Source organism: Mus musculus, chromosome 17, assembly GCF_000001635.26.
Source record: "Mus musculus strain C57BL/6J chromosome 17, GRCm38.p6 C57BL/6J".
In the NCBI taxonomy this organism is placed as follows: Eukaryota; Metazoa; Chordata; class Mammalia; order Rodentia; family Muridae; genus Mus; species Mus musculus.
The window spans coordinates 67,793,447-67,810,229 of NC_000083.6; the positions used below are offsets into that span (position 1 = coordinate 67,793,447).

General features: G+C 45.0%; 1 protein-coding gene across 4 annotated transcripts in view; it reads left to right on the forward strand.

Moving 5' to 3' along the window:
- Positions 1-16,783, forward strand: part of Lama1 (laminin, alpha 1) — a 125,519-nt gene that overhangs the window by 96,320 nt on the left and 12,416 nt on the right. For all 4 annotated transcript variants that reach the window (XM_006523717.4, XM_030249517.1, NM_008480.2 and 1 more), the window contains 13 exons: positions 749-884; positions 1,754-1,847; positions 3,251-3,367; positions 5,081-5,263; positions 5,537-5,691; positions 7,313-7,456; positions 9,450-9,583; positions 10,954-11,104; positions 11,916-12,040; positions 14,332-14,482; positions 15,765-15,909; positions 16,394-16,535; positions 16,624-16,738. In XM_006523717.4, coding sequence (XP_006523780.1) covers positions 749-884; positions 1,754-1,847; positions 3,251-3,367; positions 5,081-5,263; positions 5,537-5,691; positions 7,313-7,456; positions 9,450-9,583; positions 10,954-11,104; positions 11,916-12,040; positions 14,332-14,482; positions 15,765-15,909; positions 16,394-16,535; positions 16,624-16,738 — 1,792 coding nt within the window. The remainder of the gene's footprint in view (positions 1-748; positions 885-1,753; positions 1,848-3,250; positions 3,368-5,080; positions 5,264-5,536; positions 5,692-7,312; positions 7,457-9,449; positions 9,584-10,953; positions 11,105-11,915; positions 12,041-14,331; positions 14,483-15,764; positions 15,910-16,393; positions 16,536-16,623; positions 16,739-16,783) is intronic.

The window sequence follows — 16,783 nt, forward strand, 5'->3', positions numbered from 1 at the left end:
ATGATAGTCAGATAGTGTTATTTTTAATTTATCAAAAATTAAATCATTGAGTTTCCCAGTCAGATAGCAACAGACAATGATTGCTGGTTTCTAGTGTGAGAATCGACCAATTCAATAAAGTTGGAGAGAAAATGAAGTGATTCCCTCAGCAGGCAAAGATGTGTCAACAGTCACATTTCATTATCCTTATAGAGCTAGTGAGATTGCACCCTTGCCAGATGGCAAACTCATAAACTATGTGCCTGCTAGTTAGAATAAAGCTCAACTGAAATATTTCCTGACTCTCCTGCAGGTGGATCTCATCAAATTGGGGTATGGCCTTTAGGGGCCAACCCATCACCCCTGCATGTGGTCAGAAAGCCTTTTGGAAATAAACAAGTAGGTTACCGGAGAGAGTATAACCAATACACACATGCGGTGGTACCTCAACACTAACTGGGAACTTAAACATGGATTAGAGAGGGAAGGACAGATAGTAGGGATTGGTGGCATGGCTCTCTATAGGAAGTGGCCATCATGGGTCTCAATGTTAATTAAAAACCTTTCTGAGTAGTGTTGACATGAGAGGCAGATTTCTAGTCATAACCTATGTGTGTAGAGAGGAAACCATGACTTGCTGGTCCTGGATTCTTTTCTAAGAAGAAAGAAACTAGAAGACTTTCAGGGTTAGTAGAGATCTACTCTACCCATGAATGTGTCCACTAATCGTTTCTTGAAATAACATCTCTAAATAATGTTGATTCCATAGAGACCTTGAAAATGTTAGAAACGTGTCTTTGAATGCCACCAGTGCGGCACACGTCCACAGCAACATCCAGACACTGACAGAGGAAGCTGAGATGCTGGCTGCTGATGCTCACAAGACGGCGAATAAGACAGACTTGGTGAGCAATATCTGGCCTTCACTGCACATCTTCCTTTTCTGTACACCATGGGAGGTTTTTCTGGAACAAAATTCTTAACCTGTTTGAACAAGCCTCAAGGTTCAAATGACTCTTTCACGGGGGTCACCTAAGCCCATCATAAAACATAGAAATTTACATTATCATTCTTTAGCAGTAATAAAATTATAGTTATGAAGTAGCAATGAAAATAATTTTATGGTTGGGGTCATCATAACATGAAGAACTGTATTAAAGGGTCCCAACATTAGGAAGGTTGAGAAGCTCTGCTCTAGAAAGTTTTTGAGCATACACTCGGTGGCTCTAATATATATTTTTCCACATTCTTTTCTGGTGAAATCCATCTGTGATTTGTTTTTGTTTTTGTTTTTGTTTTGTTTTGTTTTAACATATCATATGGCCCTTAGTTCTTAAATAATTTTGAGAGTACAGGTCTCACTATGCTGTACAGTATGGTCTTAAATTCCTCATTTGCAGTCAAGTGAGCCCTGACCTGGACTTGTGGGTAGTTAGAAATGCATTGTACCACGCATTCTACATTTTTGGTCATTTCTACTTCTTTGTGAAGACTAATGACTACTACTAAAACAAGGGGAAATCTCCTTTTCCTGAGATGCGGATGCTCATGCTGTCCCAATAATACTTGGCATCTCTTTTTGCTCACAGCTGTGTAACGACTGATTCCTCTCCTTCTACATGTAAAAAATTCTCTGTGCTCTTCCTCTCAGACAGTGACCTTGGCCTCCGGCTCTGAGGTTGGCTTTCTTACTTGGAGCTTGGTTGATGCCCTTTTGATGGGGCTGCTCTCTCTGGGAGGGAAGTCCCTGTGCCTGAACCATTCTGTTTTTCAGATCTCCGAATCCCTGGCTTCTCGGGGGAAAGCAGTCCTTCAGCGCTCGTCCCGGTTTCTAAAGGAAAGTGTCAGTACCAGGAGGAAGCAGCAAGGTCAGTTTGTGTCTGGATGTATGGGATGACTGCCCACACGGTGACAACTCTGGGAGAACACTCTCTTTCTTGGAGCAATTTGAAGCTTCCCGTGTCTATCTCCTTAACACTGTAATTTCATGCCTCTCAATTGAACATCATGGGATTCCGAATCGTGGGATGGTACGGCTTACTCAAATATGTACGCTTCTCTGTAGTCAAGCCTTCTTTATGACCAGCTCCCAGGGATGACTTGAGTCAGCATTGCCGTCAGTCTTCCTGGTGTGTGTGGGGTCATAGAGTACAGGGGCTCCTTTTTCCCCCAAACTTCCCTGTTCCTGTTGAAATAAGTTATATCTGATGGCCTCTTTGCATTTTTCACCTGGCTAGAACTATGATAGGCTCTCACTAGAATGTCACTGGATTAAATCATAAATGACAAATCTTTTTCCATAAACACCTATGCAGTTCAAAAGTTTCAGCACGCAATTCTCTGAGACTGTAAGAGCTATATTAATAGGCATAACGTAAAATGGCAAGACTCTGTTCTGTAAGAGAAAATGCGCAGGCATGGAATTTTCCTAATGTATAATATGTTTCTCACATTGATGCAGTTTGTAAGTGAACCCTCTTATAGCTCCATGACTTAAGGGCTAGACTTTCCCCGAAGCTGTCCGAAGCAAGGGTTAGGCCAGGGCATTGTTTTCTTTGTTTCTCTGTGAGTAAGACAGCTTAGAACCTCCCCTGTCCTTTCAATGTTAGATCTTCACAATTATTGCTCACTAACTCACAAGTGCTGACAGGCACAGGTGTGAGTTTGCACAAGTAAAGGTCCTTCTAGCTTATTACACTGTAAATTTCTTGCCAGTTAAAATTCCATATTCTGATCATGCGCTCAGATCAGAATACTAAATGTGGCTTCATACTGTGAACAGAAACTGTAAAAGGTTTGGTCCAACTGTGTAAATTAAAGGAAGCTGGGATGAGTCCAGATTCAGGGAAGGGAATAGAGAATTGCTGATTGGCCAGAGTGACAGGCCAGGGGTCACGAAGAGCCAGAGCACCATCAGGACTTGAGCGCCTTGAAGTGGCAAGTTCCAGCATGGTTGAAACTCACCATCCGACAGAGGACAGTTCAATTGTGTCTTCTTCTTCTTGCTTTTGTAAATTTAGGTATGGCATTCAGGAACAAGTAATAGTGATACAGACAATAGCCAAATAGACAAAATGATCTACAAACCAACTCCCCCACCCCTGCCATGTCTGTGATGAACAGTGCTAAGAATTGCTAGGAAAACTCTCAAGGATGAGGTGTCTGCAGGAAGCTAGATGTCCTGTGGATAGCTGACGTATGGTAAAGCTGTGCCTAAGCAGCGTCCTAGCAGGCTGATCTGATATGAACCCTTCCTTTCTCCCTCACGTAGGCATTACGATGAAGCTGGATGAGTTGAAAAACTTAACAAGTCAATTTCAGGAGAGCATGGATAACATTATGAAGCAGGCCAACGACTCCCTTGCGATGCTTAGAGAAAGCCCTGGAGGTAAGCAGAGAGGAGGTTTCTGGCCTGCTTACCTTCTCGCTGAGAAAGCATCTCACAGGAGCAGGAGGAAGTCCTGCCTCGCGGCTTATTGGGGACTGTGGCTGGAGAACTAGATCAAGGTTGATTAAGCCTCAACATGGAGAGGGATGCGATTTAGAGGTGAAGGTCATAAAACTATTTAAAGCCAGTGTATAAGTCAAGTCATACTCTTAAAGGTGCTATGATTATGCTTTTAAAAGAGAAGTGACTTTTGGCCAACACTTTTAATTGCTGAATTTCAAGATGGCTTTGACGCAGCCCAGAAGAGAGAGGGGCCTTCCAAGGAGGCCAAGTGTAGAGAAAAGAGAATGTTCTTGGCCAGCTGTGGAGGGAGTGCTAGACTCACTCACTGTGAACATGGCAAATTAGAGAGTTCTTATTGTGTGATCTTCCTCTCTCAGATGAAGGAACGCTATAAAATCGGCTCATTGATTGCTAATATTAATGATTTGGAAACACAGGTTCTCCACGGCTTTAAATGAGTCTTGAGTCACAACCCCAGTGAATAGGGCTGTTGAGCGCTATGCGCCTGACTCCAGACAACCTGTGGTGAGTCAGGACTCACCGCACTGCTCTTCTATCTGGAACTTTCTTTTCCCCTTCTGAGCACTCACAGGAAAATGACCCTTCATCTACTTTAGTAAAACACATCAACATTCCTTATGCAAACTTACAGAAAAGTTAAGACAAGGTCAAAGGACTGCATGGGAGTTTTCACCTTTATTGCCTGGGGGTCTTACCATGTAGCCCAGGCTAGCATCAACCTCATGGTGGTGTTGTTGTGCCTAGGCTAGTGTCAACCCCATGATGGTGTTGTGCCCGCTTCCTGATTGGAATTGCAGGCACATGCCACCATGCCTGGCTTGAGAGCGATACACTTTTATATGGCTTTCATCAAGAATGGATATTTTGCTGTGTGTACTGAAACATTCTCTGGGCGTAACAACGCCATGTAGACATCCTCAACCAAGGGTTCTCAGATAGCAGAATTATTCTTCCCCTTGTGGCCGTGTCCTCTCTGAGCTCTTGTCCCTTATAGCAGCCAGTCCACCTTGTGACTAAATACCGCTTTGTCCTCCCGTGGCCACTCTTCTCTTGATTGCAAGCTTAAGTTCCAGAACCTTCTTATCCAGACAGTAAGTGATGTGGAGGAGAACATGTTTCCAGAACATGAGCAGGACCTAGAGAAAGGGCTAAATAGAGGAGTTTGGGGCTGGAGAGATGGTTAGAAGTACCGTTGCTTAGCCTAGAGATGTGAGTTCCATCTCTGGACCCACAGAGTGGAAGGGGGAAACCTCTCCCACCAGTTGTCCTCTGACCTCCTTAGGTGTAGCCTATATGGACACACATGCACACACTAAATAAATAAAAATTTACAACTACTGTCACCTCATCATCCCCAGAACATACTAAGGGCATGGCCATTAACCATGGCCTTTGTAGTCACATTGTATAGCTTATATCATGTTCCAGAGAAGTAAGTATCCAAATCATTCATTGGTTTTTTTTTTTAAAGGGGTGGTAGAACATGTGACATACAGACTCCTCTGACATGAAAAGGCAAGAAGCCTCGTTTTGTATTCAACATATGTGTTCCTCCATAAAGTGACACACATAATTTAGGCTTTCTCAGTGCCTTCAGCAGGCGCACACTTGCCCATTCCTTTATCGTAGGTATGAGAGAGAAGGGCAGGAAAGCCAGAGAGCTGGCGGCAGCAGCCAACGAGAGTGCGGTGAAGACACTGGAGGATGTGCTGGCTTTGAGCCTGAGGGTCTTCAATACATCAGAGGACCTGTCCAGAGTGAATGCCACAGTCCAGGAGACAAACGACCTTCTGCATAACTCCACGATGACCAGTATGTCTGTGGTCCTGCTCCCTGTTTTGAAAGCCTGCAGCTTGCTGATTGGGAGAGAGCTGGGTACACAAGGATGCACAGTTCTAGCCTAGAGATTCACATTTGAGAAGGAGAGGGGGGCCTCAGGGAATGCAAGCTGTCCATGTGTTCTTCACATATCTCAGGGTTTGCTCACTCTGTTCTATCTTATCCCATGTCGTAGTAACGAACACACTTCCTTTTCACTCGTTTCCACCTAACTCTTGCCAACCCCTGCCCCCTCATCTCCGTTAGCTCTGTTGGCTGGAAGAAAAATGAAAGACATGGAAATGCAAGCCAACCTTTTATTGGATCGATTGAAACCTTTGAAAACCCTGGAGGAGAACCTGAGCAGAAACCTGTCGGAGATCAAGCTGCTGATCAGCCGGGCCCGGAAACAAGTGGCGTCGGTGAGTCCGGCTGGGGGGCTCCAAAGGCTTGGGCCCCTGCTCACAGGTCCTGGAGAAGCCAGTTAGCACGATGCTCGGCCACCCCAACTCCCCTGCAACTTCTACGGGCGCAGATCTCATAACCCATGTCCTCTTAGGTTCGTCTCGGGACATTTAAACCATGTTTCTTGGAATCCTACTCACTTGAAGAGTATTTCAAAGTTTCTTAGGAAAAGTGCTCTCCTTTCTGGGACTCCTAGTTAATGCCTGACTCCACAACTCAGCCTTTGTGCCAGGAAGACATTAAGTCTAGTGGTAACACCTGGTAACGTTTCTTCATTTTACTGATTAACCTCTAATACTGGGGATACTCTCCAGAACGGGTAGGATGGGCCTTGTCCTCTGGGACTCTGAGAAAAGAATGTCTATCCATACAGATGGCGTGCAAGTCTACATTACTACGTGTGTACAGTACCAGAGAGGTCAAAGCTGGGGAATCGGTTTTTAACTACCCATGGATCAGTTCACTCATTTCAAACCATAGTAAGACTATCCCCAAGAGAGTTGCCACAGTATGGGGCCCTAGAGATAAAAAGAGTGTAACCCCCTGATCTCAGCTTGGTCTTTCTGAAGCCTTTTAGGCAAGGTAAAGACACTCTGGGCTCTCCCTTCTAGAGCCTTCCCTTCTAGAAGAGGACTTAGGCTCACGTGGGCTCCAGCTTCCCTCTCTTTCATAGACAGGCCAAGGGAACATCTGCTAACGTTGTAGTTCTAAATACCATGGCTAATACAAACTTAGAAGAGAAGTTAATAGAAAAATCTATACACAGGTAATTATGAAGCAGAGCAATATATAGTAAATAACCGCTCAATAGCTATTTCTTGAGTGATATAGTAAATCTATTACCCCTGCATTTTTATTGAATAAAGATCATTCAATGCTCCCTGTCGGCCAGGTGGTAAGAGGCCACAGTAACAAGGTATCCAATCTTAATGTGATGAGACCGTTTCCTGTATAAAAGAGCCCAGGGAGAGCCATAAAGGGCTGGAGAGATTGCTCAGCTGTTAAAAGTACTTACTGTTCTGTGGAAGACCAGAGTTAAGAACCCAGCACTCAGGTAGGGTAGCTGGTAACTGCCTGCAACCCAGCTCCAGGTGGTCCGATGCCCTCTTATGGCCTGTGGGTACTCCTGCACTGACATGCACACACACACACACACACACACACACACACACACACACACCTCCAAACCCAAAATTCAATGAAGTAAACCTTAACAAAACAAAAACCAAGAAAACCTAATTTTTTTTCATAGTAACACACACCTATAATGCCAGGCTGAGGTAATGAAGATCATGAGTTTCAATTCAGGCTCATCCTGGTCTACATAGTGATACCCTGTCTCTAAATAAGCAAATAGAACATAGCCTAATTGAAAGGACTGGATGTCCAGTATCGAAACGATTTGCCTAAATAAAAGAATCTCCATCCTGGTCTGCTGCCTCTCTCTGAAGCTCAGAGCATTACTAGTTCTGCACAGAGGAAACTCTTCACAGGGCGAGTGGGCTGGCATCTCCGATGTCCCGGGGAGCTGCCCCCATGTGTCATTAAGTCACCGGGATGCTGTTTTCTCCCTGTCAGATCAAAGTCGCCGTGTCTGCAGACAGAGACTGCATCCGCGCCTATCAGCCTCAGACTTCATCTACCAATTACAACACCTTGATCCTGAACGTGAAGACGCAGGAGCCCGACAACCTCCTCTTCTACCTCGGCAGCAGCAGCAGTGTAAGTGTTTGGGAATTCAGGCGTTTCCTCTGCGGGACTCCCCACTGATGAAAGTGTAGACATGACTGTCCTGGATTCGCTAAATTCTATCAGGGAAAAAAAACCTTTGCTACAATTGTAATGTTGAATGTTGTAGAAATATTTAAATCTCAGCCCAAGATTTCTACCCTGCCTTAAGCTATTTAAGTCCCTGGATGAAAGACACACACAACCTTTATATTTACAATAAACCCTCAACAACACAAGAGCTGGGCAGATACGACTCTCTAAGTTGTTAGACTCTGTTTCCTATCGGTAACTCCCAAGTTATTACTATGTTGATCTGGGCTGCTCTTATCTCCGATTGGGCAGCCCTCAGAGCCACTTTCTCTTGACTCCTAACCCATGGCAGCTTCTCTTTCCTCCTCTCCTGCACTTCTCGTCCTTCATGGTCCCCTTTAACCCCCAAGCCCATGAAACCTAAACCCCACCTATGTCTCTTTTGCTAGAGGCTGTTGGCATCTTTATTTACCAATCAGAAATAGGTTGGGGCCATGGTGTACATGCAGACTCATCTCTGGGACCGCCAGGTCTTGGGAAACCTGCTTTTAGCACCACAATAGAGAGCATGAGACCAAACCTCAATGGTTGGTCGAATGTTAAATAAACGCAAAAGTAGCTGCCTGGGGTTTGGTTAGACCGGTCAGAGGGTGACTGTTTGCCTACAAGCCTGAGAATCTGAGCTCAATTCATAGGAACCACTTAAACAAAGCCTGAGCATCATTGCCTGCCTTTCTGTATCCAGAGCTGGACAGGTAGATGTAGGCAGATCTCTGGAGCTTGTGGGCCAGCCTAGCCTAACTAGGTGAGTTCCAGGTCAGTCAAAGGCCCTGCTTCAAAAGGTAGATTGTTGTCCCATATATGCCCTGGCAATGAAAACACGACTCAATTAATATGAATATATGCTATGCGCCTAGATTGAACAGATCTACCACTACACTACCATCTTCTCCATCTATGAGACCCCTTAGAAACTTGCAGTTTCTCCAGGCCATGTGCTTCTGCTCTGCTTTTCTTCTTCTTCCTCCTCTTCTGCGTCCTCTCCCTCTTTCATTTTCTCCTTCTCCCTCTCTTACTTCTGCTCCACCAACCCTTTCATCTGCCCAATCATCAGCTCTCCTTTATTTTACAAATTAAGGTGGGAAGCAGGTTTACAGGAAATCACCTAAGTGCTGACTCATTCCTTGTTCGCAGCCACTCACTGGAGAATGGAATTAATATCATATATAATTAGCCCCAGAGCTCTCCACAACAGGAGATAGCACCTAGGATACCTGGGGCTGTCTTCTGGCCTCCTTGTGAACTTGTGGTGCTAATATGCATACTAGTAAACTCATAGACACTCATAGGAACATGCACATGGTGAAAGGCACAAGGCAGAAAGTAACATTTCTGACCAGTGTCCCCATCTGCCATCTAATTAGTGTACCACGGGTGCATCATGCCTTGGTGGACTCAGGGCGATTTTCAGATAGCCAGGCATCACTCAGGTTCTTCCTGCCAAGGCATGGCCTATGGTCCCCAGACGACAGGCTTCCTAGACAAGACTACCACTCCTTTGGCTCTATCAGAAGAGACTCAAGCCCTGGGAATGTTATAGAGGAGAAGATGTTAAGATGCACAGGTGTCTTCTGAGGAGACAAGGAGACAAGCTCACTTTGTAGCTCTTAAGTATGCATTCCACATCCATTGGCGTCTTCTGAAGCAGAAACAAGCCAGTACCTTACCTAGCCTTGCTGGGGACTTGGTGACAACCCCTTTGAGCTTTTCCCAGGAGCTTCATAATAGTGAATGATCTATCTGCAAAACTAATGTCAGGGCTGCCCTCTGCCACAGGGTCTCCATGCCCTCCAACCCCAGGGCTGTGGTTACTCATAGACAGAAGAGCACAGAATTTTTGTGCTGACTGTGTAAATAGCAATATGTAACTTATTCCCCTTATCTTTTCACCCAGTCTGACTTTCTCGCAGTGGAGATGCGGCGGGGGAAGGTCGCCTTTCTCTGGGACCTGGGCTCCGGGTCCACAAGGTTGGAATTCCCAGAGGTCTCCATCAATAACAACAGATGGCACAGCATCTACATAACCAGGTAGCAGAGGCTGTCCCCAGCATCTCTCTTCTGTCAATTATACCTTACCATGTGTCAGCAATGAATTTAATAGACAGGCATGGAGTCATTAGGAAAGTTGGATTGTGAACAAACAATACTGGATTTATATTAACTATAGGAATAAATCATTTAAATTATAGAACAAATATTTTTGTCTGGCTGAAAGCAAGGGTCAAAAATTGTATATTTTAGATTACTTTTAATATTTATTTTGTATGTATGAGTATTTGCCTGCATAAGTGTGTATGCACCATGACTATGCAGTGCCCTCAGCCAGATGAGAGCATTGGACCCTCAGGGACTGTACTCACAGGAGGTTGTGAGCCACCATGTGCAAGAACAGATAGTATTCTTAACCACAGAGCCATCTCTCCAAGCCCCTAGATTATTTTTTCAAAAAATGTTCTTAGAAAGTCCAAGTGACCAGCCTTGTAAAATGGCTCCGTCCACAGAAGAGAGGATTTTGTGAAAGACATCAGAAAGGGAGATGGAAAATGTATTTTGTGAGTTCAGGCATTTCCACCCACTGCCTAACTCCCAAACAAACCTGGAGGCATATTTATTTATGAATAAATGCTGTGGCCATAAACTTTAGCTTATTCCCTGACTAGCTTATAACTTACAAAGCCAATTTAAACTCTTCTGTGTTTTCCACAAGACTAATTACTACCTCTCCTCCATTTTATGAGTCTGACTTCCTCAGAGTCCGGGGCGAATCTCCCGCCTCTGACTATGTCCCAGAGTTCCCGTTGCTCCCTGCAGGATGTCCCACCTCCTAGTCCTACCTCAGCTCATTGGCCACAGGGGTTTGATTAACAAGTGATGTTTCCATGCAGTGCACAAAACCATCCCCCAGTAATATTGCCTCAAAATTCAAATACTAAGTCAAGTTGTTCCTATTAAAGCCCTTCCAAGAAGTAAATTCGTTTAAGCAGTCTTAGCAGGATTTTCCTTTTCCTTTTCTGTAATATGGTGGGGCTTTGTTGATGATGTTGGCAATATTGGTATTATATTAAAAACAGTGTCATGAAGAAAGGAGTAATTTTTTTTTTAGACTTGGTTGGACTCAGTAGTGACTTTCAGTATAAGGGAGAGATGTGATGACCTGTCTGTTTCCCGAGAGCTGCTTACCAGGATTTGGGGGAGTAAAGTAGAGGTTGAATGGCTGAGGGCAGAGGCAAGGCAGGTGGGTGGACATTTCAGGGGTGACCCTGGAGAGGTGGGTGGGCTGTGTGTGACAGGCAAGCTTATCCATGATGTGATATGTGAGTGTGTGTGTGTGTGTGTGTGTGTGTGTGTGTGTATGTGTGTGTGTATGAAATTCCTTCTGCAATTATTTCTGACACAAGGTTTGGAAACATGGGGTCCCTGAGTGTAAAGGAAGCAAGCGCTGCCGAGAACCCACCGGTCAGGACAAGCAAATCTCCTGGACCGTCGAAGGTTCTGGACATAAACAATTCAACGCTGATGTTTGTTGGAGGGCTCGGAGGTCAGATCAAGGTAAAGTTCTTGGGCATCCTGTTCAGAAGGCCATCTGAACAGGACCCCTGGCTGATATGTGCTCAGTGTTAAATATACCCTGCACAAAATCCAAAAATTCTTGCTTTTATTAGTTTTCATTTCAGCAGGGGATCAGCTGTTTTTGCAAGGGTAAACGGTCATTTTTAATTACGAAGATGAAGACAAGAGTAATCAATGGTGCTGTTTGCCACTTAGACAATCATTTCTTCCAGTGATGAAGTAGGAAATTAAATACATCTATAGTCATTTCTGTAAAGTCCCTTTATCTCTCTTCCAATTCTAGTGGTAATTGTGCTAATTAGTGTATAGCAAGAGGGCATAGTATTTGCATAATGACATCACCTAGTTGAACTGGGTTGGGAGGACAGCCTGCGTCCCTCTAGTCTACTGACCCCTTGTCTGGGCTGGCGACTCACTCACAGCAAACTTTCCCCAGAAACGGAGTGGATCCTTAGGGGACTGTCCAGAGATGGCTGTGGTCATTCACACCTTTAATCCCAGCATCCACGAGCCTGAAGCAAGCGAACCGGGAGTGTGAGGCTAACTTGGGCTGTATCCATAAACAAGCCTCTTTCTCAATCCCCTTCCCCCTCAAGGAACAGAAACAATGTAAAATGTTCAGGCTTAGAAGTAATTGTTGCAAACTGGCCATTTCATTGAATGTTCTCTTGGAGTCCGAAGCACTGGATTTGAGCTCCCAGGGCAGTTTAGAGAATATATGCCTGCCTTCAGGCCTATGGGTGCGCAGTATGAGTTTGTTTGTTTGTTTGTTTTTTTGTCTTTGTACCAGAAATCCCCGGCTGTGAAGGTTACTCATTTTAAGGGCTGCATGGGAGAGGCCTTCTTGAATGGCAAATCGATTGGCCTGTGGAATTACATCGAGAGAGAGGGGAAGTGCAATGGCTGCTTTGGAAGGTAGCCCGCCCCACGTTTCTACTTTCTCTTAGCTCTATACTCCCTATTCTCATAAAAGACTATGAATGGACTCTTGGTTACCGAAGCCTTTGGGCTAACACTGGGTTTGGAGTCCAACTTTCCCAGTCATCTAGCAAGGCTTCCTTGGTGACTTTGGCTAATTTTCCCCTTTCCCTGAAGTTTGGGTGTCTCCCAGACTTCTCGTACTCACCCCGCCCTTACTCCTCAGGGTCAGTATGCAGTGTGCATGTGCAAAACATTATAAATCTGAGTGAAACTCTGCTCCAGTGGTCATCACTGGTCTTCCAATGAGTCCACGTGAGCATCCGATGAGTCCACGTGAGCATCCGAGGGTTGTTTCCCTGACCCTTGTTGCAGGGAGACGCAGGGCTTGCAGTTGGCAAGAACAGCTTTTATATGCACAGTTAGTACGTACAGCTTCTGAACTCTGAGACATCCCCTTTTGCTCACACCGCATGTCTAACCAAAAATATTCCCAGAAACTTAGTAAATCTGATATGAAAATAGACCCAACCTCTGGGCTCTGCTCCTCCACTTAACCAAGTTAAATGGCGGATGCTGGTTCTCCTTCACTGTGGTAAGGTCGGCCTTTTTGTGTACATCCCCGGTTTCATTCCCAGAGACACCTGCCATCCTACCAGATTTCCAACCCTTGCCTTTGAAGCAAAGGCTGAGGAAGAAGGGTTGGGATGCCCCTGAGCTCTGTGTTCACTGAGGGCCTAGTCATCCCGTGTTCATTGAGAGTCTAGGCATCTTGAGTTCACTGAGAGTCTAGGCATCCTGCTGCTGAGCTGAAATCCCAGCTGGCTATAGGAGCAGGTGGAATGATTGGTTTAGACAACCTAGGGTTTAATAAGTATGTTTCACTGGACACCGAATGAAGAAATCTCCCAGCCATTCTTATACTTATGTTGACCAATATATTGACCAAGTTTCAAATAACCCTAGCTTGGTAGGTTATTAATACGTGTTCTTGAAAAAGAAAAAAAAAAGCAACAGTAGAGGAGCTGTATTTATCATACATGTTTGAAAAATGTCAAGTTCAAATATCAAATATAGCTAGGTATGGTAGCACATGCCTTTAATCCCAGCACTCAGCAGATAAAGGCAGGCAGAGCTCTGTGAGTTCTAGCCTAGCAAGGGTTGCATAGCGACTGTTTCCATATATAGAGGGAAGATAGATAAGTAGATAGATATTGATAAATAGATATAAATGATATAGATATAGATGATATAGAAATAGCTGTTGTGATGTAGTCAGAGCTTTAAGTTAGTTTGGAACATGCTAATGATGCACAGAGTACCCTTACCTCACCAATGGGCTACAGCTGTAGTGTTTCCAAAATACACTGAATCTCAAGCCCTTTATAAAAATGGGATCATTAGGAGTTCCTTCATATAGGACATATTTTGGCCAGAATGCTACTTTGTGTCTGAGCTTGTAAAGTGACTATCTTCATTTTAGCCATGCCCATACACACACACACACACACACACACACACACACACACACTAACACACACGCAGCCTATTGGAGCAGCCTGAAGGGACACAGTGCGCTCCTACCTGGTGTCACTGGCTAGTGTTAGGTTGTCGGTACAGCCCGTAATACTCCTCAGCTTACTGATTATATTTGGTTTATATTGCCTAGTAGACGGGTTAATTCCTTAATCCGTCTTTTTATGTGTTGCTAGATACTCTTACATAATATCAGCATTTTTATAATTCTACTTACCGTAATGGCTGCTTGCACAAACTCTCTTAGAAAGCGGCTGGGCTCTGGTCAACATGGGTTTGCCCTGCATGAAAATGCCTTGTGGGATACAGCTTAAATGTCGTCTCCTCTCCTCTCTGACACATTTGGGACTGGGGGTGGGGTGGGATTTTACATTTGTATTTTGGGATTTGGGGGTAATGGACCATCCTGGAGGTAGGATTCAAATCTAGACGCAGACTCTTTTTTTTTTTTTTTTTTTTTTTTGCTTTTTATCATATATACCAAATGCAGAGCCTGAGATTATTCCATATATTTTAAAACATCTTTTTTTCATGATGCATATATAATTTTTGCCTTGTATCATCCTGTCTGTCTGTTCAGAGCTGTTCCAATTTCAGAATACTTAAGTTTTCACAAGTTCGAGGCTGCAACTTTATGGCTCACTATCAAGAACGGAGATAGGTTTCTCCTACGGCCTAGGATGAGAGAGTACCTTTGCTGCTCTGCCCGCCCTCCTGATCGTGGGTGGTATTTCATGGCTTCTGCCTTGCAGCTCCCAGAACGAAGATTCCTCCTTCCATTTCGATGGAAGCGGGTACGCCATGGTGGAGAAGACGCTCCGGCCCACCGTGACGCAGATAGTAATTCTCTTCAGCACCTTCTCCCCGAATGGCCTTCTTTTCTACCTGGCTTCAAACGGCACCGTGAGTTTCTGCAGCACTTGGCCCTCCGTGTATAGGACCGTTACCTTAAGGTTACCTATGTCTGCTGTGCATTTCTCTTGCCAGAGGCGAACAGATGTCCCTCCACTACAGAAAGCACACCCACAGAGCAGAGTGTTGCTTCCACCACAGCGTGCTAGGAGAGACAATGAGGTTTCACTTACATTCACTTACAGGTAGTGGGGGTCCACTTACAGGAGAATGAAGGAGGAGTTAGTAACAGGAGAATGGTCCCCAAGACCAATGCAGGACCGAGAAGTCTCTTCCTAGCATGGGTAATACCTCCAAACCCTGCTCCACGTCAGTCCCTGTCAGTCAGTTTCGCTCTTCATAAAGACCTAAGTCCACAGGAGCTGGGAGCGTCACCTACTGGAGGGAGCAAACCACAGAAGCAAGTGGTTGGCTGGAGTCTTCCGTGAGCGTTTGCATACTCGCTGATGAACATCACCAACCTGATTCTGTTAAAGTCTCTGAGGCGGTTTCAACAAGCTCTTACTACTGTAATCCATACACTTAGGCTGCCTAGGTTCTCATTTAAGTCGCTGATCAATGAGCACAAATTCAGGAAGAACTATCAGGGAACACACGAAAGCAGAGTAGACCCTCCAGTCGGCCCAGGCGTGAGTCAGACACTTCCTGTTATGCTCTAGTTGTATAAATACTGTGCATTTGCTTTTTTAAAAATTATTTTTATTATTATTTTGTGTATGTGAGTAGTTTCCCTGTCTGCATGTCTATGCACCATAAGCATGCTTAGTGCCCACTGAGGCCAGAAGAGGGTTTTGGATCTCCTGGGACTGCAGTTACAGATGGTTGTGAGCTGCCAGGCAGGTGCTGGGAATTGAACACAGATCCTGTGTAAGAGCAGCCAGTGCCCTTAACCACTAAGCCATCTCTCCAGCCCCCACAGTAGCCTCATTTGAATCTCATCTACAGGAATGGTCCCCCTTTTGTCTTGTATTCTGGCCATTTTCAGAAACAGCTACTAATAAATTTAAATAAAAAGCCCTCCTAGACAGTCCAATTTTCCTACTAACACCTGGCTTTGGTAACAATGTATATCAATTAGTTTAATTCTCAGTAATATTCCACAAAGCCGCTGGGTACATTTTTACTTATATGTAACAGACTAGCTATTTGACTCTAACTTTTATGTAACAATCCCTAGTTTGACTTTAAGAGTTTTCTCCCATCCCTAACTTGGGAGGGAAAAAAAATCTAGAGATAAAGACGTATCTGCAGAGAAGACTTCTTTCCTCCACAGAAGGACTTCCTATCCATCGAGCTGGTCCGTGGCAGGGTCAAAGTGATGGTGGACCTAGGGTCAGGACCCCTCACTCTTATGACAGACAGGCGGTATAACAACGGAACCTGGTATAAAATCGCCTTCCAGCGGAACCGGAAGCAAGGTAGGTGCACAAGGTGGACTTCTATGGTATTGGCCGCCCCTCTAAGAACAAACAGCACTCCAGAACCCGTGGTGATTCTGCTCAGTTGGCCGCCCGCTGCATCTTCATGACATTAGAACACGTCACCCTCCACACTCGGCCACAGCTGCACTCTTGCATGATATTTGATTGAAAGCTACCTTTGTCTATGGAACGAGAAGCAATGGGGATCCGCCTATTGCTGGAAGAATGGTATAATTCCATTTGTCCAGGGTTTCGGTCTTTCTTGTTAAACGCAGGATTGGAAAGAAATATCGGATTCATTCCGTTTTCTTTCACACACTGTTCGGCAGCGCATGTTCTGTGGCTGCCAACCTTTGTCTCTGAATGACAATGAGCAACATCAGTCACATTTGCAGGATTTAAAAGAGCATGCCCTCATAAATGGGATGTGTTGACAGAGGTTTATGAAGTGTTAACCGTCCCTTTCCCCGACTCCCACTAGGACTGCTAGCTGTCTTCGATGCATATGACACCAGTGACAAGGAGACAAAGCAAGGAGAGACTCCAGGAGCCGCTTCCGACCTCAATCGGCTGGAGAAAGACCTGATTTACGTGGGTGGATTGCCTCATTCTAAGGCTGTGAGGTATGATGTGAAACCACGGGGCAGTCGTGTGGAATTCCCAGGCCTCTCCGACTCAGTGTGTGAATGGTCCTCATGTCCTTACCTCCAGGAAAGGGGTCAGCAGCAGAAGCTATGTGGGCTGTATCAAGAACCTAGAGATATCCAGGTCCACCTTTGATTTGCTGAGAAATTCCTACGGAGTGAGAAAAGGCTGCGCACTGGAGGTGGGGAGCAAGCTTGGTCACGGGGGTCTGGATGGGTTTCCCTAG